Consider the following 27,051-nt stretch of genomic DNA (forward strand, 5'->3'; position numbering starts at 1 on the left):
CGAACTGGGCGGTGTTCAGCGTGCTGGCTGACCTGACCCTAGACAACACTGACAACATGAGTATCGACGAGGCCAACGAATTCATAACAAACACGATAATACATGCTGCTACACAATCCATATCCAAGACGTCGTCCTCTCTGCCAAGCGTTCAAAGCCTTGGTGGAACGACGTAAACGGACGCGCAAGGAACAACAAAAGGCGTGGGCTCGTTTGCGTCGATACCCAACAGTTGACAACATGATCCAATACAAAAGGAAGCGTGCTGCAGCCAAACGCACAAGGGAGGAGGCCAAACGCAACTCGTGGAGAGAGTTTGTGGGTACATTGAACTCGCGAACTCCAGCCAAAGTTGTGTGGGACCGTATCAATAAGATCTCCGGGAAATACAAAGGGTTTACAGTGCCTTGTCTTTCACAGAATGGCGTTCCCTGTACGTCCTTGGAGGAACAGGCTAACGTACTTGGCGGACACTTTGAACACGTGTCTAGCTCCTCGCATTACAGCCAGCGTTTCCTGTCACACAAAACTGCTTCTGAAAAACGCATCATTAAAGAACCTAAGCAAGATGCAGCACCTTACAATATACCCTTCAACGCACATGAACTTCAGAGAGCCTTATAGGCAAGAAAGAACACTGCACCTGGCCCTGACGCCATACACTATGACATGTTGCGGCATTTAACACCCCAGTCGCAACAAATCTTACTCCGCTTTTTTAACCGTGTGTGGAGAGAAGGAACTCTTCCGTTGTCCTGGAAGCTAGCCGAAGTGGTTCCGGTTCTCAAGCCAGGGAAAGACCCGTCTGCTGCTATTAGTTATCGCCCCATCGCATTAACCAGCTGCCTTGGGAAGACTTTTGAGCGCATGGTAAATGCAAGACTTGTATATGTTTTGGAGGAGGCAGGCACCTTTGACAAACACCAAAGTGGTTTTCGTTCCGGCCGGAGCACCCAGGACAACCTACTCCACCTAGAATCAAAAATCAGAGAGGCTTTTGTGGGCAGTTCTGCGTATCCGTGTTTTTTGATCTCGAAGAGGCGTACGATACCACATGGCGCTTCGGGATTCTGCAAGATCTACACGCATGTGGCATCGCAGGGTGCATGTGCAGGTGCATTGAGAATTTCCTCAGGGATAGAAAGTTTAGTGTCCGTCTGGGCTCCACTTTATCTAACGTCTTTGTACAAGAGAACGGGTTTCCACAGGGGCCTGTGCTCAGCGTTACGCTATTCGTTGTGTAAATGAACTCGATAGCGAGAGCCATCCCACCTGGCGTCCAGTACTCCCTTTACGTAGACGATGTCCAGGTTTCCTACTCAGCATCATGTCTTTCAACAGCTGAGAGGCAAGTGCAGCTCACGATCAACCGTCTTTCTAAGTGGGCTGATGAAAACGGCTTCAGGTTTTCCGCGCAAAAGACAGCGTGTGTTGTCTTTACTAGGAGGCGAGGCACATTTGCTGAGCCCTCGCTGCTCCTCGGTGGCAACACAGTACCAGTTTCTGATGAGCAAAAATTTCTGGGGGTGGTGTTTGACAAGAAACTGTCTTTTGTGCCACACATAAACTATATAAAACAGAAGTGCCTGAAACCCTCCAACATACCCAAAGTTTTATCCCATCGATCGTGGGGAGCCGACACAGTCACACTGTTGCGGGTCTATGACTCGGTTGTGCGATCAGTAATTGAGTACGGGAGTGTCGTGTATGGCTCGGCGCGGCCTTCGGCATTGAAGGTGTTGGACCCCATCCACCACGAAGGCATCCGACTGGCCACCGGTGCCTTCCGGACGTCCCCTGTGAAGAGTTTGTATGTTGGGGGCAATGAATGGTCGCTCGAGAGACGGAGACAATTTGAACATGTGAAGGCTGCGCTAAAGTACAGGTGCCAGGGCGATGACCCAGTTGTACACTGTAGTGTGAACCCCGCTCTGGAGCGACTCTTCCTTGCAAAGCCTTCTGTTGTACCCTCGTTTCCGCTTCGCGTGCAGGCAGCGAGTTCCCGTCTGGGATCCAGTCTGAATGGTCGCTCGAGAGACGGAGACAATTTGAACATGTGAAGGCTGCGCTACAGTACAGGTGCCAGGGCGATGACCCAGTTGTACACTGTAGTGTGAACCCCGCTCTGGGGCGACTCTTCCTTGCAAAGCCTTCTGTTGTACCCTCGTTTCCGCTTCGCGTGCAGGCAGCGAGTTCCCGTCTGGGATCCAGTCCATTTGGCGTTCCCCTGCAGCAGGCAGTCCTCGATGCTGCGCCTGGGCAGAGACATCTCATACAATCCAATTTAAAAATGACACAGTTTGACAAACAATCCACTGCACACACTGTCATTCTCCAGGAACTCCTGGAGATTCGCCATAACTTCGGGAACCACCATGCAATCTACACTGATGGGACCAAAGTAAGCAATGGTGTGGCGGCCATTGCCCTTGAAGGTGATTCTATTATGACGGCACGCCTGAACACGAACGCCACAGTTTTCACCGCAGAGCTTTACGCGATTCTCCTGGCACATTCAACAAAACGACCTTCAAAATTCAGTAATTTATTCCGATTCGCTAGGCTCTGTGCGTGCGCTGCTTTCATGCTATGACAGCAAGAATCACCTCGTCAAGCGAGTACAAGCGCTTGCGACCCAACTTTGTTCCCGATGCTTTTCGGTCTGTCTCTGCTGGGTCCCCAGCCACACTGGGATCCCGGGGAATGAACGAGCCGACCGTGAGGCTCGGCGAGCGTTGATACAAGAGGAGTCAGCTCTAGGACAACCATACCAAGACATCCTGCCAGTGTTAAAGAGAGCTGTCTACACACAGTGGCAGCAGGAGTGGGACATGGAAGAAAATAACAAGCTACACCTCACACAGCCACACGTCCCCCCCCCCCCGCATCGGACTGAACACATCAACAGATCATCCGAAGTTCTTTACGCGAGATTGAGGATTGGGCACACATGGCTCACGCATCACCACCTACTGAGAGGTCAGGATCCGCCAGCTTGTGCGCACTGCGGTGACAGCTTGACTGTCTTGCACGTACTGGCATCCTGCCCTCACTTCGAACACCAACGCCAACAGTATTTCACCGCATTCTACAGATACCATGTCCCACTCCACCCAGCCCTTCTACTGGGTGACACTCCTCTTGTGCCGTTTGATAATGTCATCCAATTTTTGACCATGTGTGGATTACATAGTCAGATGTAGATGTTAAGTATTGCTCCGCTTTTATCCAATATCACCGAACGCCTCATGTAAACATCTCATCCTGGATCACCTCATCGCTCACACTTGTAGATGCTCACTTGTTATCGTCCGCCAAGCACGTTAGCCTGTCCACCCTCCTCTCTTTCTTATCCTGGTCCATCTCATCGCTCATACCTGTAGATAGCTTTTAACTACCACACACTCTCACATCCCACTCTCATCTCTCCCATAAACATCTCTCTCTCACTCACCGTAGTTTTGGCGCTCTATGGCCTTTGTTGCCTTTGTGCCATTAAAACCATAATCTCTCTCTCTCATGTTCCGGCTCATTTGCATAGCGAAATTCCGCGACAGGTATTTCAACGCACGTGCGCGTTTGTGTGTTTTTTTCAACATGAAATTACTTTCGACGCCAAATAGATCCCGTTCTGTTATTTCGCCTTTGCGAGAAGTCCCCTAATTAAAAAGCTAATGAACTTCAGGTAATTCGTGATCATATGGTAGCGTGATTTTCTTCGAGCGAATGTTCGCCTGGCTATATAACTCAACTGAAAAATGTACACCCTGTATGTTTGCAAGAAACAAACAATAATCATCATTAGACGCCACGAAGCTCTTTATCGAAACCACCAAAGGACTTCAGAGAATATAGCTCTTGGAAGCCCTCAGACTGGAAAGGTTGTTTACTTTTCTAAGTTCACCCATGTATATAGGATATCCTTACTGAAAACTTACATCAGATCTCGTTGAAGCAACTGATTCAAGATAAACTGTTGCACGAGGAAGCTGAAAAGGCTGAAATATGCCGAGAAAATTATGAGGTGGCAATGAGCAATAAACTCGAAGATTTATTGTAAGAATGTGAGACAGTTTGGCTGCAAAAGAAGACACTATCTATGCGAACTCATTTAAAAGAAAGAAAGGTGCATAAAGGAAAACGCCACCCTGCTTCATTAATTTCTGATCCAAAGTTGATCCACACTAACAGATATGAAAACAGATATACTACAAATATCCATTGTACATACAGCAACAGTGACAACACTATAAGGAGATAATGTGTGACACAATTTGAAGCAGGCAAAATCTGATAGGTGCCTATGAGAAATCACGAACGTCACTTATCCAGTAGCATTTTCCCATCTAATTGTCCGACAAAGTAAGTTCGTCTAGTGCAAGCGGGATGATGGCACATCATGAAGGCACTTCAGAGAACTATGGATAAATATCGGGTGACTAGAACACCTCTTGGTTCGCTTGGGAGTTCAGGATCAAGCGTCCGAAACACGACGCTTACCTTTGTGCTAACAGAGCTCGTGCACGGGTTCAGGAACAAAATGCGTGACGGAGGACGTCACTACACAAATGCAAAGACGTTCAGATTTTTACACGGTCGGCGGAGCTGAAGGGCAGGGAGCGCCATCTAATTTACCAGACTGCATCTTAGATCCTACACGCCAACAGACGTTTCCAAGTTCAAAACATATTCTGAATTGATGCCGATGGCGCTCGGTCGCATACGACGACGAGAGCATTATGGCTGTAGTTTCGTTTTGACAGACTGGCAAAGCTGAAGCGCCGCAGGGTAAAGCTGTCGCAGTGCACAATCAGTTTTTTGCAACCTACTCAGGAACGCGGAGTTGTAGGGCATAACTTTGCACACGTTTCAGTCTTTATTTATTTTATTATCTTATTTATTTATTTATTATTAGAATTATTATTCTTATTTCGTTTATTTTATCATTTCATCAATATGTTTTATTGTATTTGAGCATAATTTAATATCTACACGTTGTGCAATTAATTTCGACAGTTATTTTCTTCTTTCCTTTTTTTTTTTTTTTTTCGCTTTATATAAGCCCAGCTGATCTTCACAGCCAGGAACCTAACACTATCTGGCGTAGTCGCTGGAACATCCCACAAGGATCCCACAAGGATGCATCCCATTTCCAGCTCGAATCCAGCATTGAACTATTCTTGTTTTCGAATGGCAGTTGGATGGTTTCACAATGTAAATTCAACCTGCACTGACCGAGCATAGAAACTGCCTCGGCAGTCTTTTTTTTTTTTTTTCTAGGCTCATTCTTATGTTTGCGTGCGAAATACAGCTCCTCTATTGCAAGTCGTCAGCGTCCTTCAGTTTTCATTGTTTGACTCACATTGAAAAAAAAAAGTGTTTTCAGTTTTTTGACCTATCGGTGCCCTATTTCAGTGGCCGCTTTAATTATGCTGCGCAACTGTTTCAGAGCCATTTGCCGCAACATGATTTGAATGTTTTTCGTCTGCACGGGCTGTAGGGCTGTAGGAAAGGTGTAGGGCTCGAGACCGTTAACATATTTAAAAATGCAAGGCAGTATCGCCTTCATCATCCACCGCTTACGAGCGAATGAGGGGCCGTGTACAATGCCACTGCATATCATATTAAATGTCGGAGGACAAACAATAAGATACTTTGTCTGGAGTGCGGGCCATATGCCGAGATTATTCGCATTAGCTTTCGCCAAGAGGGTCAGCAAACGGTAAGTTCACTGACACTTTTGGAATAGAACAGTGTTTGGAACACACGTAACAATATGCTATGTTTCGCAGTGAGTAAGAATACCTTCACCTGTAGTGTTGGCATGTAGACGTATGCGCATGGCACCAAATGAGCAGTTTGTGGTGACCAAGTTGCCAGACAAGATTGAATATGAGTGATGACTACCGATGTGAAAAACTGTTTTTCCTTTCTTGGTAAAATTTCTTTCATTGCATGTATCATTCAAGTTTTTAATTGTATACCGACAATCTTGAGATAACCATTGATGCCTTTTCTAGCAGTTCCTTTTTTTTTCTGAGATAACGTAAGCTATAACCATCAATCTTTCTTACACGATGTCATGTACCGTGTTTTTGAGATTTTCTTCTTTGAAGTATATACTTACAGCTGTCACATACAAGCGTACATTATTTGTATATGTTTTGCTATATATTGTTTACACAAGTTTGTTCACCACTTGCAAACACAATGTGCAAAACTATGCATGGGTAGAGAGCATACTTCACTTGAGGCACTCCTGCGTATTTGTATATGCATGCTCCTGCGGAAAAGAATATTCTCTTTCACTCTCGTGCAGTGCAAAAAAATATATGGATTTAAATGTAAGCAATTTAAAATTCGTCAGTTGCGTAGTTTGTGCCAATTGAAGTTTGTAGGAATTCAAACACGTTTCGAATAGAAGATATTTTAAATTAGAATCATTGACTTCTGTATTCAGTGTACACCAACTTGCTCTATCCCCCGAATGTGTCTTTCATGATCTTCATCCTTTCATCTATGCATGGAGCAGTCCTATCCGCACAACATGTTTGCTCACATTAATTCAATTGACACAGTGATCATGATGGTTCGATGCTAAACCAATTGCCCAATTCGTTCTTCTTCTGTGAAGGGGATCTTCATTTCACAACACGTCGGTTCAGATTGCTCCAATTGGAAATCATTGTTTCTCATTGGCACCCAGTGAACTAATTACTTGATTTGGTTCTTGGTTTCCTATTAATCTTCTTCATCACAACACCTGTTAGAGCGCTAAAACATGAAGCTATCTTTCCCTCAACACTTCTCATTACTTCAATGAGAAATACCTCCGTTATTCACATTAAATGAATTGAGTGTCTCAGTTCTCATTGAAGGTCATTGGTTCTCATTGGACAAATTAGCTCCCGGTTCACTGGAAGACTCCTTCACCACAACATCTGTTCAAGCGCCCAACCATAAAGTCAGCTTTCCCGCAACACTTCTCATTACTTGAATGAGAAACACCTGCTATATTCGCATTAAATGAATTGGATGCATAAATTCCATTGAAACTCATTGAAATTGATGCGGGCGCCTAATGAGATCCGGTCTACTTTTTCCAGCAGGGAATATTGCATCGAAAGTGAGTGCATGTCTGTGTAGTTTGTTTCATCTTCGTTGTCTTTTTATACTCTTATCATGCAAGCAGAGATCGGTACCGAAACTGAACTGGAATAAATTTAAGCGGTTACCGGTTCGCGAAACGATTCAGACTTAATGCACCTTGTGAGAGATCGGAACTAAGATTTACACAGCGGATTGAGCCGTGTTGCCAAACAAATTCAAAACAGAACAGAACTGAAACTGAACAAAATAAAACTGCAACTGTGCGAGGTATTGTGCGTTCATTCAATTTTTTGGGGTTGTCCTTTTGGCAGTTATAGTCTTCCTTGTGCGCGATTTTTGTCATCCAGCGCTCCAAGTTTTCATTTTGTGCTCTAATTTTTTTTGTGTTAGCGCCGCAAAGCAACTGTGGCTATGAGCGGCGTACAGACGTTGACAGATGGAGAGAGGGCAGCAGGAAGGAGTGGGGGACAGGGGGTTAGTATGCGTCCTGGGCCGACTTAAGCGGGAACGGTGCCGACATTCGTCTGGAAAGTCTTCGGAAAACCAGGGAAAACCTCAGACAGCATAGCCGGTGACATGATTTGTGCTCTAAAATTAACGGCCATTTTGGCAAAGACTGGACTCACGACAAGACAAGAGTATGTATTGTCATGAAGTAAGAGAGCTACTATGAAGGTAGCCCCTTTTACACCGACTCTATCTTGTTGTATTGTTGACCGATTAGACAAGTCACAGAATTTGTGTGCCCATCTTACATAGCAGATAACAACGCTCCAAATGTATATTGTTTTGTTGACTTTATGACCTATGGGATCTGTGTATTGGCATCGCAGTGGGCAATGCATTTTAAGAAAAAATCTTCCCAGGAACAGCACTGCAAGCGATACTGCCCCGACGACTGTTTTATAGGCCACGCGATCAGAGGCAGAGGAGTGTATTGTCATCAACCAAGAGAACTACTGTAGGCAGAGGGTTAGACCTAACGCTGGTGAGACAAGAACATAAGTCGCAATGTAGCTTATTACACGGAGTTTGAACTACACATGTGACGGTGTGGTAAATAATAGCAGTCATTAATTCCGACGTGGTTGCATCGGGTATAGTCCACCACATATAAAGTGACAGGGGATTTACGAGTATATTAATATTCTTCCTCATTATCTTGAACATGTGCGACACTTCTACTCTGTCCCAAGATAAGACGAAAACTTCCTTGCAGTTGTAATTTGCGATCACATTTAGTTGGTGCTATGGTAGACTGGTTTCTGCAAGTCCTGGCCAGTCCCTGAGCATGTAACGGAGTATATACGATGAGTGAACATAGGAAGTTAGTATGGTACCATAGCGTTGTCAGCAATACCATATGCTGACCATATGCAGCACCATACCATATAGACCAGTCTCACGCAGTGTTGCTGTGAACCATTGCTGTGCCGGAAACAACTACAACAAAAGTACATTTGTGTTGTTTGAGAATCGTAAGGATTTGCTTGCTTTTAGCCCATGGCAATTTGCTTAAAATTCACTTTCCTGAACCGATATTTTGAAGAGTTAGGTCACGGCTACGTTGGTCCCTGAGTTTGCATAAACTATTCACATACGGTACAGGTGACAATGAATTTCAATTAAAATTGCCGCGGATACTGAGCTGGCGTTTCCTTGGCCAGGTGGCTCTCTGGTAGCAACGAAATTATGTCTGTGAGAGCGCATTGCACAACTTTAATAGTATATCCTGCAGAAACATTCGAAATGAAAATGAAATTTCGAAAATGCAGAACTACACAGCAATTTTTAAACATTCTTTCATTGAACAGTAGACATGACGGCACCTTTAGCTTAATAAATACGTAAGGTCTCTTTAGGCTCATGATGAAAAGCGTTAAAACCCCAGTGCCGGGGAGCTAAAAAGTCAGACACAGACACATGCACTGACGCCGTTTTGCGTTGTTCCCGTTTAGAAAGCCCAGTAGGAGATGAGAGGGGTGGATTTCCGCGTAATTTGCTGCACACTTAATAGTGAGTTTCAGTATAACCGTGGTATACCATGGTATATTTTGATGACTGATTTTATGATGAAACGATATTTTGCTCTGCTGCGAAGCTGAACCCGAACCAAACCAATAATCCTGAACCTGAACCCGAACCGAATCGAAAAAGATAACGGTTCCGATCCCTGCATGCAAGTGAACGACATCAGTATTGTGCACTGATGATGGACACGAAAGCCAGGAAAAGATGGACAAGCCAGAAAGCAGTCATGGAAGAATGTTTTTTTTTTTTTTCGTTGTTTTCTGTTGCCCACGGAACCCTGATGATTTACGGCTTGATTTTAGGATGATAATCACGGCACTTTTTATAGGAATCTGTTAATTTCAGAACTTGAAGTGTACATTTATATCACAGCACTGGAGTTTCATCTTTGCGACAAATTTGTCAAATAATTTTACCGTATGTTATTCCTTCATAGTACATTTAAATGATGGACATATACACCCCATCGGTTCATCTCACATGTGCCTAGATTGTCCCTAGGGGCATTTATGCAGGATGTGAAAAACCACCTTATGGCTTTGGATGTGCTCTGTAGCGTGATATGGGATTAAACATATTTCACTTGAGGTATCTGGTCTCTGTTGAATTCTGTATTGCTTCAGGTAGGTCCTACATCGCCTGTATGATACACTACGCACGGCACCATGTTGGCCCTATAGATCAAGGCATGGAAGTTCAAAACGTCATCATTGTGGCCATATACAGGCGTTTTTCAATATGGTCTACAATTAGCCAGCTATTAGACATCAAAAATTAGACGTCTACTGTACGTTCAGAGATTATACATCAATTGTACGTCAAAAAATTAGATGTCTACTGTGCAATGTCTGAGCGATGTCTAGTAGACTGCTTTCTGTAGAGGTCTAAATAACGTATAGGCTGTTAGACGTCTATAAAACATCTATACGTAGCCTTGGCCGCAAAGTTTCGTCCTAGACATGTTTAGACGTCTACTATGCCACCATGTGCTAGCTGCATGGGTGAGGACTGTGCTCGATAATCATATACGTGTATCAATGACAGCCAGAACTGGCCAGAATGCCAATGATCTACTCCTTAATAAATAGTTTGTTACTTTCTCCAAATTCCGCATAATACCCCAAACAACTAATATAGCAATGTCTATAAAACGTGCCTGCAACCTCCACAGGGAGTCAATAGAAGGTCTGTACACTGGAACCGCTTGATTTATGCATTTATGCAAAACGTCTATATAAATTTAATAAAAAAAAAACATTTCCTTTCTGTTGTGAGTGGTTTACGGAAAGTTGAACGCCCTAGGCCAATATAAAGTAAGCTTATGATGTCAACACAAAATTAACAAAAAGTCTGAAGAAAGTCTGTTGTTTCTGTTGACTCTAGTCTCCGTACTGGAAACAGAGGCTCAGCAAGAATGAGGGAACAGTATGAACAAAGAGTAGGTATAAGAGTAGACAGGTCTCACCGAAGGTAGAACGTGGATTAGTGGATGTTGAAATTACCTTGAGTTTGAGAGAGAAGCACGGGACGATAAGAACACATGACAGACTCACGTGAGTCTGTCGTGCGTTCCCCTTCTGAAAATGGTTGTTGAGCTTTTGTTTCCAGTCAACAGACCAATGTCAACAGAAATAACAGATTTTCTTAGGACTTCTTGTTAACTTTGTGCTGACATATCTTTATTTCCTGTTGACTTGTGGCTGTTTACTTTCTGTAGACCACTCCCAACAGAAACGCAATATATTTTTCTATTGAATTTACACAGACTCTTTGCGTAATACACTGGACGGAAACAACTGATTTTCTTCAGACTTTTTATTAGAATGTAGATTTATTGTACTTGCCAAAGAATCCACCAAAATTGTTGAGCTGTACCTATGTTTCGGTCTACCTAGGAATTCTCCGCCATTGTCGGTACGGACCCGCTTGACTATATTGCCCGTCTGTGTTTCTGCTTCTCGTATGAAAAGTGCCATCTTGTCTCCAGTCTCGTCCTTGTGCTTCAGGAAGTAGACTGCTGCCTTCCTGCTGGCGTCGTCAACAATGACAAGGATGTACTTGCTTCCACCGATGGACGGTAAAGGGAACGGCCCACACAAGTCAGCGTGCAACAATTCCAGTGTAGAATCCCTTGGCACGACTCCTGACGACCTGAATGGTGCTCTGGTTTGTTTTGCTACGATGCAGTCCTGGCAGGAGCGGCGTTCACCTCGCAGAATTGGCAAACCTTGAACGCTGCCCTTCTTACCCATTTCAGCCAGCGAGTCGAAGTTAACGTGACACAGGCGTCGATGCCAAAGCATAAAATCGTCGCTCTTCACATGCTGTGCAACGGCAGGGACATCAATGTCCGCATGCAGTCGGTAGATCCCTCCTTCCTTGAAGCCTGAGAATACAAACTTGCTCCCCTTGTACGCAGTACACTTATCGTCGCTGAAGGTTACCACTACGCCACTGTCAGTCAGTTTCGACACCGATAGTAGATTGTCCGCCATTCCGGGGAAGTACAAGACTGCTTGGGCAGTTAACGTGTTCAGGACGCTTCCTTTCTGGACCTTAAAGGTCCCGGTTCTGCAAGACTCCATGGTCTTCCCATCTGCAAGCGTCACCTTCCTCGGAGCCTCCGCCTTGAAGTTTCTCAGAAGATCTCTTCTTCCGGTTATATGGATACTCGCGCCGGAATCAATGGACCAGTCAATCCCTGTCTGCTCCATGCTATCCATGTCTGCGCCGAAGGCGAAGTACTCTTCTGTGACCTCGGGGTTCTGAGATGATTGCGCGAACCTCGCTCCTTGCCTCAGCCCTTCTTGCCTCAGGTCCCGCTGTCGATACCTGTTACCTCCGCTGCTTCCGGCAAAGTTACTATGGTCTCTCTTGGCATAGCAGTCCCGAGCTATGTGTCCCGGTTTTTCGCATCGATAGCAGTTGAAGGAGCGTCCTTTCCGCTCCAGCGGCTTGTTCGGAGCAAGTCTCACTTTACATGCCGCATCTTGCGCCGAAGTTCCGCGGCGCGCCTCTTCCTGTAGCAGGGCATACTTCACCCTTTGCGGGGTAATACCCGACATGGGGCAGGCATCGAAACTTCTTGCCACTCCATGGTACGGCCGCGGCAAGCCTTGCAGGGCAATAGAAGCAATTTCAGCATCCTCGAAAGTGTCTCCCAGGGTTCGCAACTCCTCAGCTGTTGACTCCAGCCGATGCATATACTGAGTGACAGTCTCTCCAGCTTCCCACTTCAATCCGTTGAGTTTGCGCCTCAGTGTGAGCCTTCTCTCCAGGATTCGTCCCTGACTGACCTCCTATAGCCTTGTCCATACTCCCTTGGCTGTAGCCTGGTTGATGACATATGGTGTCTGAGAACTTGACAGAGTCTGCACAATTGCGCTGAGAGCTTCTGTGTCCCGCTTGTCCCAAAGGGCTCTCGCTTCTGCTGCTTCCGGTGGGTCGTCTTGAATGACCGTCCAAAGTCCCCGCGCCTTCAAGAACGAGGTCATTTTGAACTTCCACGTCGGATAGTTTGTCCCGTCCAACTTCTCGGTGAAGGTCATGAAGGTCTGCACTGGAGCCGCCATCCCCTCTGACGACATTTCTGACGGCGACTTCTCAGGTTCTCTTCAGCGATGAGGCCCTCTTTCCTGGACAGGTCCGAAACGAGCGATTCCTGGGCCCATAACCTATGTTGAGCTGTACCTATGTTTCGGTCTACCGCAGCTGGTGCCCTGGCATTCCAACACGCGAGAGTGCAGAACAACCACGTCCACTTCGTCGCTTAGCGGTGCCAAAAAGGATTGCCCTGCCGCACCTGCAGCTCGGTTTTATTTCCCCCCATAGAAAACGAAGTTATGTACCGTATGTATGTAACGTGGCTACCAACACACGGAGGTGACTAGTCTGGCTGGATGCAATAGACCTGGTTACCAACGTGAAGGGAGGTGTGTTGGTAGTCACGTTGGCAACCCTGTATATATTGTACATAACTTCGTTTTCTATGGGGGTAACTAAAACCGAGCTGCAGGTGCGGCAGCGCAATCCTTTTTGGCACCGCTAAGCGACGAAGTGGACGGGGTTGTTCTGCACTCTCGCGTGTTGGAATGCCAGGGCACCAGCTGCGGTAAACCGAAAGATAGGTACAGCTCAACAAAAATCACACAACGTCAGTCCAAATGCGCAGTTCGTTCCAAAACGTCCGTTCTACACTTCTTCGTCTACCTCTCTCTCCTGCCCATGACCATAGAGCTGCGTACAACCCCAACACTCCCCCCGACTAAGTTACGACAAAGTCTTTCAAATGTGCCGGAGTCTTGATGAAACGCCCAAAACGTCCCGTTCGCGTGTTTGGCTGCTGAGTGCCCTGAGCCTGCCCGCTTGCCTGGTCTGTAGTCAGTAAAGGGAAGGCTGGTTCCTGTGACGTACTCTGCTGTGTCTGCTCGGTCTCCGTGGATGGAGGGAAATTCAAAAGGCTGGGTGCAGTTACCATGGCTGCAGTATCACCAGTTATATCCATTTTGTCAAGGATTCGGCGCTGCTCAAGATCGCCGTCACGACGATGGAGTTTTCCGTCGGTTGACGTGACAGCAAATGAAGATCGGCCCGTCTGCTTTAGTATTGTTGCCGGAAGCCATCGCTGCCCGCTGTGGAACATCCGAATGTAAACTGGCTGCCCTACTTTGTATTTTTCAGTCGTTTGGCTTGATTCGTTGGGCATGTTGTCTGAATGCTCATGAGGATGCAGTAAATTCCATGCTATTTTCAGGGGGCGACCAAACAGCAGTTCTCCGGGGGTCTTCCCTGTTGTCTTTGGCACTGTGGTATGCTGTTGTGGGAACGGTAGGTGGCCGCCACACTGTCGAAACAAAAAACGTGCCAGACGACACTGAGTGTTGTTCTCAGTGAGCTTGCGAAGTGCTTTTTTTGTTTCAGCGACCATCCTTTCGGCCTGGCCATTTGTGGCTTGATGGAACGGGGCACTTGTACGTTGCTTGATTCCGTTACGCTTGCAGAATTCGGACATCTCTCCGGAAACGAAATTTGGAGCATTGTCCGAGAAGAGAACACGTGGTATGCCAAATGTCGCAGAGACATTACGTAGCTCCTGTATGATGTTTCCAGAGGTAGTGGTTCGTAGCCGTCTCACCTCCAGCCATTTCGAGAATGCATCGACTATGATGAGGTATGACCAACCGTCCATTGGACCCGCGAAGTCGATATGTAGCGTATGCCAAGGAGCATCAGGGCGTTTGAAGTCTTCATCCACGAAGGATGGACGTGCACGCGCCCACGTGTGACATCTGTCAAATGTTAACTGGATGTCGTGGTCAAGTCCTGTCCACCAGAATTGACTCCGAGCAGTGCTCCTCATTGCTGCTACTCCTGGGTGGGTTGCATGTAGCATTTGTAGTGCCAAGGGCTGAGCTTTCTGAGGTATTATGACCCGGGAACCCCATGTGAGGCAACCTTTACAGACGGCAAGTTCCGGCCTTCGACGTCTGTAGGGAAGAAGGTCTTCTGTATTTCAATCTGAGAAATCTCCACGTTGGGCACCTTCCAAGACCCGTGACAAGATGACGTCACGTTGAGTAAGCTTTTACCACTTGGTTAGCATCCAGTGGATCGCAGCGGAGTGCTTCTAGCATTAGTACGTCACCCAGTGATGCTTGACCATCGACGGATATGGGCAATGGGAGACGGCTCTACGCGTCTGCGTTTTGATGCCGATTTCCAGGGCGATATACCAAAGTCATATGCGCTGAGTAAAAGGCACCAGCGAATCATTCGGGGTAACAATATCTGAGGAATCTGTTTGTTAGGGCTCAAGATTCCCAATAACGGTTTGTGGTCCGTGAACACTGTAATGTGTCTGTCTGCAATAAAGTGATGGAAGTGTTTCATTCCAAAAAACGATGGACAGACCCTCCTTGTCCAGGTGTGCGTAGTTCCTCTCGTGAGTACCCAGTGTGCGCAAAGCAAACATTATTGGAAGCTCATCTCCGTCGACTGTTTGTTGAGAGAGAACGGCCCCAACTCCGTATGGTGAGGCATCACAGGAAAGGATGATCGGCCGGGATTCATCAAAATGTGCTAAAACAGGTGCCTTCACCAGAAGCCGTTTTAGTTCTTCGAACGTGCTTTGCTCTTGATGTCCCCACTTCCAGGTTGTCTCTTTGTCGAGCAGCCGGTACAGAGACTCCGCCACTGTCGCTCTATCCTTCAGGAAACGGTTGTAGCTTAAGAGGCCCAAAAATGACTGAGGTTCCTTCCTGCTACGTGCTGCAGGAGCGTCGATGATGGCTTGTACCTTTCTCCTGGTCCGAGTGATGCCTGTAGATTGGATGTGATATCCTAAGTGTGAAGTTATTGCCTCCATCAAACTTCGCTTGTAGTCGAATTTTACCGAGCCTCGAAGTGACCAGTTTAAGTGGCGACTCAAGGCTACTCCCACCGTGGAGCTGTGGAGAAGGAAGGACTCCGTAATACACACGGAAGGTCAACCAGACTCGTCATAATGGATGAAGGTCGCGGAATGCGAAGCCTACCTTGTCGCTGACCTCGGACCGAGGTGTAGCGGAAAGTGAATGTGATTGTGACGATCACTCAGGATTTGGCAGTTGCGTGGGACACTGGTCTCCCCGTGTAAATAAACTTGTATACAGTGTACACCTAGTCTACGTTTGTTTCATGCACAGCCGTCAAGGCCCCGACGAACACCAACCCCTTTCCCCGTCCTCACCATCATCGACCAGGGGAGTTCAGGAACCGCAAAAAGGCATTTGTCAAAACGTGCTTTCAGTCCAGCTTTACGCAACCGTTGGACTACTGCACGCAGACGTTCATTGTGCTCTTCCTGTGTGGACCTCGTTATTAAAATGTCGTCTAAGTAGGCTCCGACGCCCACTAATCCAGAGAGTAGCGTGTCCATGTATCATTGAAAGATGATCGGGGCCACGGATACACCAAAAGGTAAGCGAGTGACCCGGAAGAGTCCTTTGGGTGTGTTCAACGTAAGCAGCTCTGACGTGGGTTTGTCTATCCGAAGCTGCTGGTAGGCCTGTTGAAGATCTAGCTTCGAAAATATCTTGCCCCCCTGGACGATACTGAGCATGTCGCCCACTGTCGGTATTGGATATGCAGCTTTCGCCACAGCCATATTTACAGTACTTCTGTAATCGCCACACAATCGAAGTGTGCCGTCCTGTTTGCGCACACTTACACGAGGCGTAGCCCAGAGTGAAGATGAAACAGGTTCGATGATTCCTTGATGCTGAAGCTTGCTAAGCTCTTTGTCGACGTCATGTCTTAATGCTAGCGGCACGGTACGACTCTTCAGGAATTTCGGAGCAGTGTTCCGCTGTACGTCAATATGTATAGGATTTGGTTCCTTCATGTCCAGTGATGTTGCCCTGGAAAACTTCCTTGAACTCGTCCAGCCAGGCATGACACTCTGTTGTGGCGACTGTATTAATCCCAGTAACAGAAATTCCCAGAGGTTCGAACCAGTCCCGCCCAAGAAGGCTTACGCCGCAACCAGCTACGACGTAGAGATCCAGTTCAGCCTCTGTGCGCTGTAGCTTGACGTGCACTCTCGCTTTGCCTCGTACCTGTAGTGGAGTACCAGTCCACGTCCTTAGGTCAAAAGTTGCGCTGTGCAAAGTAGGCCTGTCGTTATTCCAACGTGAAATGTTTCTTCGCTTATGATGGAGAATGATGCTCCCGAGTCCACCTGGAAAACGCAAGGGCGGTTGTCTAACGTTACCTCTATGGTGTAACGATTCGTTGCTTGTCTCGAGGTGTTTAGTGAGAAAAGCCCACGCCTCAGTCTCTGTAGCTTCAATGCAGTTCGTTTGCCGGTGTTGTTGAGACTGGCGAGCGCTAACGTGATCGTGATCAGTAGTCTTACCAGACTGCTGCCGCTTCTTACTGATGCAAGCCTTTTAAATATGTTCAGTTTTCTTACAGAAATTACAGACTAACTTCAGAAATCGGCAGTTCTGGGCATTGTGATCTCCATTACAACGGTAACAACGGGAAGTCTGTTTGGTCCCCGTCTTTGAATTCCGTTGCTTTGCCGTCGTGTGGAGAATCTTGTTGCCTTCCGTACTACGCATGCTTGACTGTTGCTGGACTGTCGACTCCATAGCTTTTGCGATGTCAAAAACTTTTTGAAAAGTGATACTCCGCTCTGATAGTAATCGCTGCTGTACGTGGACGTCACGTAGTCCACGTGAATCGATCCCGCAACATTATCTCCAGTTGAAGAGTCGTGGTTGCAGGAGTTCCGACAGTCGAAGGAGTCGTTATGGTTGATGCTTGTGGCTCGGTTGCGCGTGACGTGGATGGCGTTGCAGCCGGTGACGTACCAACCGTCTGCGATGTTCCAGCGTACAAGGTGCCAACGTTGCAGTCCTTGGCGAGAGCTCTCAAGGCATCCACGCATTCTGAAATGGTTTCCTGGGGTCTTTGATCCCTCTTGTGGTAACGCCGTCGGCCTAGCAGTTCGGACGGTCCCGTCTCGAAATGGAGATTTAATTTGTCCATAATTTCATGATAGGGTACCTGTGATGGCGATAACGGATGTAGGAGATCCCGAACCTTGTCGTAGGTTTCTTCTCCGATGCAAGTGAAAAGTAACGCACGCTTCTTTGCTGCGTCCCGTACTTCATTTGCCTCGAATAGAAACTCGAGACGTTCACGCCATGATGTCCAGTCTGAGCCGGCAGTGAATTCTTCAAGTCTTGCGTGGTTCATGCTGCTCCCTCGTCGCCAGTATTAGAATGTAGATTTATTGTACTTGCCAAAGAATCCACCAAAATCACACAACGTCAGTCCAACTGCGCAGTTCGTTCCAAAACGTCCGTTCTACACTTCTTCGTCTACCTCTCTCTCCTGCCCATGACCATAGGGCTGCCTACAACCCTAACACTTTTTGTTAGTTTTGTGTTGACATCATATGCTTACATTCTATTGACTATGGCCATGAACTTTCTGTAGACCACTCACAACAGAAGGGCAATGTTTTTTGTATTGAATTTACACATACTTTTTGCACAAGTCAAGCGGGTCCAGTGTACAGATTTTCTGAAGCCCTTCTGTTGACTTACTAATGACGTTGCAGGCATTCGTCATGGACACTGCTATGCTAGCTGTTTGAAGCAACACGCGTAATTTGGAAACAAATGAGAGCAGCAATATGGGAGAAAGTAACCAATTCAGGAACAAATCCTTGGCATTCTGGCTATCATTCACACACGTGTAGGATGATCGAGGACAGTGATTCGCAATAGCTTAATTTGCCAGTGCTTTCCGGACGTCCACCTCTGAACACGTAGCATGTGGAGCTAGAAAGGCATATGCAGCACTGGCATTTCCTGCCTAAGCGATACAAATACGATATGCTATACTGCTCGTCTTGTGATCTTCCGCAAATTCGAGAGTCCTGCTTATCTCTGAGTCAGAATGAAGGGTGAGGTGTCTCAGATTATTTGGATTACTCATACAACCAACACTGAAGTTAGGAATTGCTTGGAGTAGTAACTTGCCATCAAGATAACATCTGTGTTTCTAACACAATCATCATTATCAAATAAAGTTGTTGCTGTTGCTGTTGTAAAACTGTTGCTGTTGTTCTTGTAAAGTTGTTGCTGTTGTTGCGCTGTGAGATAGCCATTTGCATCAATGTCAACCTCGATGGGAAATTGCGCGTTAATGCGCAAGTTAGCAGTTAGAAACACAGGTGTTATCTTGATGGTGAGTTGATACTTCAAGGAATTCCCCACTTCAGTGTTGTATGTATGCGTAACTGTATTTAGCTGATACACCTCACCCTTCATTCTGACTGGGAGGTAAGCTGGACTCTCGAATTTGCTGAAGTTCGCAAGAGAAGCTGGAGTACTGCTTTTTTTTAAAGACGTATGTCTTTCTACATGCTAAGTGCTCAGAGATGAACATGCTGAAAGCTCTGGTAAATTAGGATATTGCGAAAGGCGCCGAGGATTGTCCTCGATGATCCCCGCAATTATGGCCACGTGTTGCTTTTCAACACAGGTTAAATAACCCATAAATACACTTTCACATAACAGGAACTCATCGCCATTAATATGGGAATGGCTCTGGCAATACAAAATCTAGTTTTTGTGAACAGGAAATTCATAGGTTATATTGATATACTTCAACGGAATTTCCGTAGCAGTTTTCATCAAGGCAGAGTAAATTCTATAGAGAGACAAAAGAGAAATATTGTATCAATTTTCTTTCGAACATATGTCTATAGAAAGTTCGCGCCAAATATAGCCAAAGGAAAGTCGACGAGTAGAATTACACCTGTTCAAAGAAGATCTGTATGTACAGTGTTTATGCAGGCGATACCCTACCTCGTATTTTGCGTATTGATGTTCTGTAGTTTGGCACAACAGGCTTTCATATAACAAGGCACGTCTTTTCTATTTCATGCTGTATTTTGAACACGAAGAAAGAGGAAATCCAAATAAAGTTAGTTCTTGTTGTCGACCTATTTGGACAGTTTGAAAAACTGAAATCAAAGGGCGTCTATAACCGTTTGGTTTTACAATAACCTACAGGAAATCAAAATGGGAACAAATGAAAAACAGGCCAAATGATATTTAAAAAAATTAAATATGCCGGCAAAATTAATTTTCATAAGGGACGTGCGCAGCTAGGATCTCGCTTTTTGAAAGGCACTCGTGCCACAAAGTGATTTTACTCGCTTGTCAATAAACAATACTTATGCACCAGTAAATCAAACAGATTACACCCCCTTCCTTATTCGTTTCAGGTTCTTCCCTATGCAAAAAGTCTGCTGAGTTCAAAAGAAAAAACATGTTGCCTTTCTGTTGTGAGTGGTCTACAGAATGTTAAACGCCATAAGTCAACACATGATGCGAGCACAAAGTTCACAAAAAGTCTCAAGAAAATCTGCTGTTTCTGTTGACTCTGGTCTGTTGACTGCAAACAAAAAACCAACAAACATTTTTGTAAGGGATATGCAAACAATATGTGTAAATTCAATAGAAAAACATACTGCCTCTGTTGTGAGTGGTCTACAGAAACTTACCGGCTCTAAGTCAACAGAAAGTAAACATATGATGTCAGCACAAAGTTAAGAAAAAGTCTAAAGAAAATCTGTTGGCTCTGGTCTGTTGACGGTGAACAAAGAAACAACAGCAAGGGCAAACCCTAGCTTTGCTGGATAATCGCACAGGAAGTCAGGAGAATTTCAACAGGACCTCCTATATAATCCGTCTCCAGAAAGCACATATAATTGTAGTCCACAAGTTTTGTACACGCTGCCAACGGAAGTTCCGTTACAGAAAGTACATATAATGTATCCCACAGGTAGTGCAAACATAGTCAACAGAAATTCCTGTTGACTTGATCAACAAGAAGTCGAAGTGAACAGTCTGCCAATGTGGGAAATAAAGAGTACATAAGAAGTCTGTAGAAAGGAAAGATTCGTTTTCATAAGGCTCTTCTCGTCCTGTGTTTACCCTCAAACTCAAGGCAATGTTAACATCAAGTGAACATCAGCAACCTTGTCTGCTTGTGTTGTGTTCTTTGAATTATTGGATTGAGAGTAGAGAGCGCGAAGAAGTGATGGAAGGAAACAAAATCGTTTGTATGGAAAGAGTTATGGCGTCTTGATAGACCTAATAGACATAATTAAACAGGTCTTACTCAATGGCGAACTTGGATTACTCGATTGATAGTACAGATGCAGTAGTTGACTGATTGTCCAGAGTGCGAATAAATGAACGATGGAAAAAAGAGATTCGCAAAAAATAGTGAGGGCATGATGCACGAATACGTATTCAAATAGAGAAGGCTCGCCGAAAGTCGATCATGGATTACTGGATTGGGAGTAGAGAGAGTGAAAAATGATTGGATAGAAAAAGTAATCGGGACACGAAGAAACAGTGAATATCAAACTGGGCAGGCCTCAGAGAAAGTCGAACTTGATTATAGGACTAGAGTTCAGGGTGCAAATCAATGGGCAATTGAGAAAAGGAATCAGTTCTGTAACTATGTAGTCAGGGCAAGAACAGGCAATTGTTTGGAAAAATAGGAACCTCCGACCGAGAGTCGAACACGGTAGATTCAAAGACACCCTTTTGGGTATAAACCGCTTACACGTTTTCGTCCTATGTCTGGCACCCTTTTTTACATCGTGTAAAGCGTAACACCCTTTTAAAAAGGTGTATTGTGCAAAAAACACCTTTACAAAGGGTGTTTTATACATAAAACACTCTTCTTATTGCCGTTCTGATACTGTTTCAAATGTATGTTTTACATCTTTCAAAAACGTGTGATTGATTGCTGCAGCGCATCCCTGCGGCTGCATATACAGGGTGTCTTTGTTCAGCCGCAGCAGAGCGCTTCACAAAGAGAGTGATCAAAGCAAAAGTAGCGCTGGTTTTCTGCTACTTGAGTAAGAAACAGGTGCTACATAATTAGTAGCACCTGTTTCTTACTCAAGAAGGAGAAAAGTAGCGCTCATTTTTCTTTTATCTCTCTCTTTGTGAAGCGTTCCGTTGCGGCTAAACAGAGACACTCTGTATACACTCACATGCAGTTCTACTGCAGCTCCATGCCACAGATGAAGGTATAATACTCACCCAGCACTTTCAACAGAACAATGCCACTTCACACGTCATCATAAGGCTATATAGTAGTGAACAAGGGGCAATAAGCAGTATGGGAGTTCCAGGCGTTATTATACTTATTGTACTATACTTCGTGTACCACCTTACGCCATTGGATTACTCTGCTTCTTATGCCCCTAAATGAACCAATCTCACTAATCACACATACGTGTACCAGAGATCTCGGTAAAACTTTATGGTACTTGCAACATTCATATTTTTGAAGTGCTAGTGTTACATTTATCTTGTCCGTTGTATTTCTGCCAGCAATAAACTCAACTCGAATTTCCTGTTCAAGTGAGAGTACCAGTGCAGACGGTACGACATCAGAGATGAATTACACCATTTTTTATCCTGCCACCTTAAAGCACCCTTTCTAACCCTTTTGCATTTTCTTGTGTTTACACCATGATACACCATGATTAAGGTGTAAAAGTGTGATAAATGGTGTAATAACATGTAATAACACCGTATTTAGCGCTGGCTTGTGGTGTAACAATAGGTGTATTTTGTCTACAGTTTCTAGAACGCCTTTTTTAACACCTTTCAATTATTCTTTTGGGATGAAAATTGGTGTTTTTCTTTCAAAGCACCCTTTTTTACCAGAAAATGGTGTTTTCGAGTTTACTGTGAACTCTGTTTACGGTTGTAGATTTCAGTGTGAGAACATGACTAATTGCAGTGGCTGAATAGCGTTCGTCCACTAGCAGATCGCGTTGTAATGTGATTTTAAAAATCATTCGTTTGGATGAAAACATACCTAAGCAGGAAAGTGGACCCATGTGACCAACTGAATGACGAAATTTACAGCTTGCTAAGTACAAAACAATGGACTGAATTGTAGCGTTTTATTTTCCCAGAAATACATCTTCTATGACGAAATGTCCATCCATTACTGGATTGGCTGTGTGCTCATCTGTCCCGCCATGTGCAAGGTTTTAAGCCGCCATCACCACCACTACTAACTTCTGCGCACCTTGCGGAAGCGTCAGCGACCAAAATTATGACGTGCGTTACGGATCTTCAAGATTTTTCGTCGTTTAAATAAAACTAACGAAGCACGACGTTCGCTTCCTCTTTTCTGCGGCTACGTGGTTTAAGTAATAAAAAATGTCTGTCTTTCGAAATCTCGTGTCGTATTCGACGTCCAAAGTTTTCATTGCTTGCAGTCGCATGCCATTCATAACTGCCTTCAAAACGCTCAACGAAGAGTACATTCGCAGTAGCGTGAATTGGGGCTTCGTATGAAGATTGAAAGACGTTGAATTAAGACAGAATCATCACCTGAAACTTGTATTTGGACGAAGATTACCCAGATAACACATGGTGCGCTAGTATACGTCTAAAAATGGGATAACTTGAGACTTTACGGATACCGATAAATTTAAGGGTCCAGAAGCTGTCCATAACGCTATCCATTATTTAGACGTCTAAAAGGGGTGGTCTACGAGACATGGCCGAGATATTTCGCTGCAGACGTCTATACTATTAGACGTCTAAAAGCGTGTCATATATTGGTCACATTTAGACTTGCATCACACATTTATGCAACTATTTTCACAGGAGCTATAAGATGCCGTTGCCTTGTGCTCTGCGAAAAAATTATCAAAGTAGTTCGTTTTTGCTGCTGTCACGACAGAGCGACTACAAACCGTGTGCCTTGCAACAGTGAGGTTCAACGTGATTAAATTCAATTTTTATTTGCACCGACCTTATGAACAACCCAGTCTGAATGAATGGAAGAGCATTACAAGCAGGCAAAAGAAAACACGACTGCGCGAGAGTGCTGCAGTGAGAGGAAAATAGGTGCGAAGCCCTCGGCCATAGCCTCCTATATACTTCAATGCCTGCCCAGTCGAAGCGGAACCCACGCGAACCGGCCGCCACTGTAGTGGCGCCACATACACGGGGTATGATGATCATATCACTCCGTTTTCTGGAGCGTGATGTTTCGGTTTCGCGTGTGACTGCAGCGCCGTCTGCCTGCCAGCTTGTTCTGTCTGTCTGGTGTCAACCTATACCCTCATCTCCTTGCAAGCCTGTCACTATAGATATAAACTGGGAAATTTCTATGCTCTTCATTAAGTTTGAGGTATCAAGTCAAACATCACGAGCCAGCAAGCGCAGCGATATGATCATCACAACTCCAGGCATGTGGCGCCGCCGCCGCACAGTGCGCTGAACGGCCGTTCCGCCTCGACTGGGCAGGCATTGAAGTATATAGGAGGCTATGCCTCGGCGCGCCAGTTTGGAAACGGCGCCGGCAGAGGGCGCAGCCAGCGCAACCGCACAACGGTCAGTGTTCAAACTTGCTCGCTCGGGTTCGGTTTGTTGCTGGGAGCTCACGCTATGGGTGGCGCGCATATGACGTCACACCATAGCTTTACCCGTGCTTTTTCCCTCTTTCTGGTGAACCGGCGCACCTCGCCCATACGCATGCTTTTCCCTCTCTCTGGTGAACCAGCGCACGTCAACGCACCCCACCTATAGAATTGTTTAGAAGTTTAGTAAGTTTATTTCTTGCCCGGCGTCGCGAGCATTTTGTCTTGCAATCTTATGGTGAACGAGGCAGTTCCTGCATCCTGTCCAATGCAATGAATGATGGCGTAGCAACGAGCCCTGTTGTAGCAGGGATGGCAGTGAGGTAACGTCCCTTTGTTCTCAGGACTTCAGGTTTCAGGGGTGAGTTTTCTTTCTTTCTTGTTCTTCGCTTTCATATTGGTTCCTGCTTGTGTTCAAAATCGCATGCGGTAGAGCTGTGGAGCACAGCAGCTGAATATCGTTTTCTTTGTCTGCTGAATGTGGTTGCGTATGAGTTACGATCACAATGGAGATGTGGGACTGAAATAAATGTGTGGTAATAACCATACCAATACGAGATGCGCTCGCGTCACGCACTGCATATGCTTACGGCTGTACCAACGCACGAGAAAACAAAATAAACAGCATCCCTGTGAAGCATGCCCCGACAAAACGAGTACAGGAGTCAGTATTGTACATTACAAATCAATGTAGACGTCGAAAAGATGTACACGAGTCAATACGAACACCCTGTCACACACGTCCCAATGCGGCGTCCCGCTGTTTGAGGGAATGTGGGCAACGCTCCAAGCGGGCGTTTCACCGCTGAGAGGAGGAAAGAGCGAGAAGGCACAGCGGACGCTCCATAGGAATTTGGGAAAGTGGTCTGGTCGCTCTCCTATTAAGTAGGTCGTGGTTTAAGTCAATGAGTGCATGCTTTTTTGTACGTACACAATGACGGGCCATTGCTTATTATCGTAGAAAAAACGAAATCACACATGCCAAAAAAGAGCGTTCTAATTAGGAGTACCTAGAAATTATAGTTGTCACTGCATATGTCAGTTTTATGTGCTTCATGTTTTCATTGGGAATCTTCATTTCATATGAGATATTTCTCTTCTAATCTCAAGACCTTTCTCGAAAGTGTGTAGCTTTGTATGTATTTGTCCTTTCTATGTGTTCCAGCATCAGAACATCAATTCCCACCATTTTATAGCATATCAGGACACGTTGGACACTTTCGTCTAAATTCACTCTCCTGTATGGACATCTCATCAAGTATTAAAGAGCGATATTGCGTGGAGCCATGCATTATGGACTGCCGGGGCTTGACGGTATTTCGTGGTACGATAAGTCTGAACAAGTCCTCTCTGTTAACAGACACAGCGGCACCGAACACTTTTTCGGCATATTCTGCGTCGTCCTCAACGAGGATCACTGCTATCGCACTTCAATTCTGTCGTGCATGACTTAAGTAACCGTCAGGCACAAGCAGGCTACCTGAACCTCAAAAAAAGTACTAAATACGGGCAGCACGTGATGAAAACCAGCTGATATGCGCTTCCTCTGCGTCCGCGTTGTGCAGCGCCCCCGTGGACATGGACAAACTAGCTGACGACGTAAAAGGTGTAAAAGTGAGTGTGATTGTGGATGAATCCCCAGATGTGACAGGGTAACCAACCACTAATATCCTCCTATGTTACTATAGTGCAAACAGGAAGGTGAAACAGGAGTGCTTAGCTGGTGTAGAGAGTGTGAGTGTTACGAAGAGCTATACAGTTGCGACGGCGATAGCGAGGACCCTTCAGTCAGTTGGAAAAACATGGAAGGATGTTCTCACTGTAGCAACAGACTCAGCAGAGTACATGCGCGGAAAATGGTGCGAGAGGTGAAGCAGGGGAATTGACCCGTTTGTTGTATATCCAAGACCTAGCCCATCTAATTCACCCCCAACAACACAAGGCTGTCCTATGGATGTCCGATGTACGTCGGAAGTTGGATGTTGGGATACCCCGGGGATAACGAGTTTCGTCCGATATATGTACGCTCACAGATCCAAGTGAGAGAAAGAAGGAGTCCTCATTGACGTCCGACAGACATTCAGCCCAACAACACACGGCTTTCCTTGGGATATCCCATGTACGTCTGAAGCTGGATGTTGGGATATCCTGGAGATAGTGAGTTTCGTCCAATATATGTACGCTTACACGGCCAAGTGAGAGAAAGACCAAGAAGAATATCCATAGGGATGTTAAGCAGATGAGGGAGGGACGTTTTATGGATATTTCTTCCGGCTAATGCTCCTATAATATATTCTTAATTTTAAGGCCCACATGCTACATTACTAATGTGAAAAATTTAATTAAGCAAACGGAATGCTGAATCAAACGGAATGGACAGTAAATGATATGTCCAGAACCTCGCGGAGTTCTCCAATGGGAGAGCCTCTCAATTTCTCGGCTCTCGTTGTTCGATTTGTGTCGGTTCGCTGACGTGTTGTGCGCACTTGCCAAGTTCGAATGCTGGTTCTCTGGTGTTTCCGAAAAAGGAAAGGAGCGGTTATGGGGTATAATAAAGGTAGGGGAGGGGATTGTACTCTCACAGCTACCGTCACCTTTTCTTATCAGTTATGTTTCGAAAATAATGAAATTCCTGATTCGGGTTTCAGACTCGGCATGTTGTCCCTTAGCTCTTAAGTGTCTATCCGTGTTAAAGGTGCAAAAAATTATATATAGTTTCATTAAATATGTCATATCAAACGCTTGAATCTCACAGAAAAAAAAGCAATGTCACGGGCAAGCAGCGCAGAACATTGGATGTCGGTCGGGCATCCCTGGGGATTCCTTTCTCCACTTGGACCTGTGGGCGTACATATAGGTTGGACGAAACCTGTTATCCCCAGGATATTCCAACATCCAGCTTCAGACGTACATCGGATATCCTTAGGACTGCCAAGTGT

At 45.5% G+C, this 27,051-nt stretch overlaps 1 protein-coding gene across 3 annotated transcripts in view; it reads left to right on the plus strand.

The window, feature by feature from the left end:
* Window positions 1–22,855, plus strand: part of LOC135396044 (phospholipid scramblase 2-like) — a 194,294-nt gene extending 171,439 nt beyond the window's left edge. For all 3 annotated transcript variants that reach the window (XM_064627101.1, XM_064627102.1, XM_064627103.1), the window contains one exon: window positions 22,652–22,855. In XM_064627101.1, coding sequence (XP_064483171.1) covers window positions 22,652–22,756 — 105 coding nt within the window. In that variant the 3' untranslated portion in view covers window positions 22,757–22,855. The remainder of the gene's footprint in view (window positions 1–22,651) is intronic.
* The last annotated feature ends 4,196 nt before the right edge of the window (window positions 22,856–27,051 follow it).

The sequence above is a fragment of the Ornithodoros turicata genome, chromosome 5 (assembly GCF_037126465.1).
Source record: "Ornithodoros turicata isolate Travis chromosome 5, ASM3712646v1, whole genome shotgun sequence".
Classification (NCBI taxonomy): Eukaryota; Metazoa; Arthropoda; class Arachnida; order Ixodida; family Argasidae; genus Ornithodoros; species Ornithodoros turicata.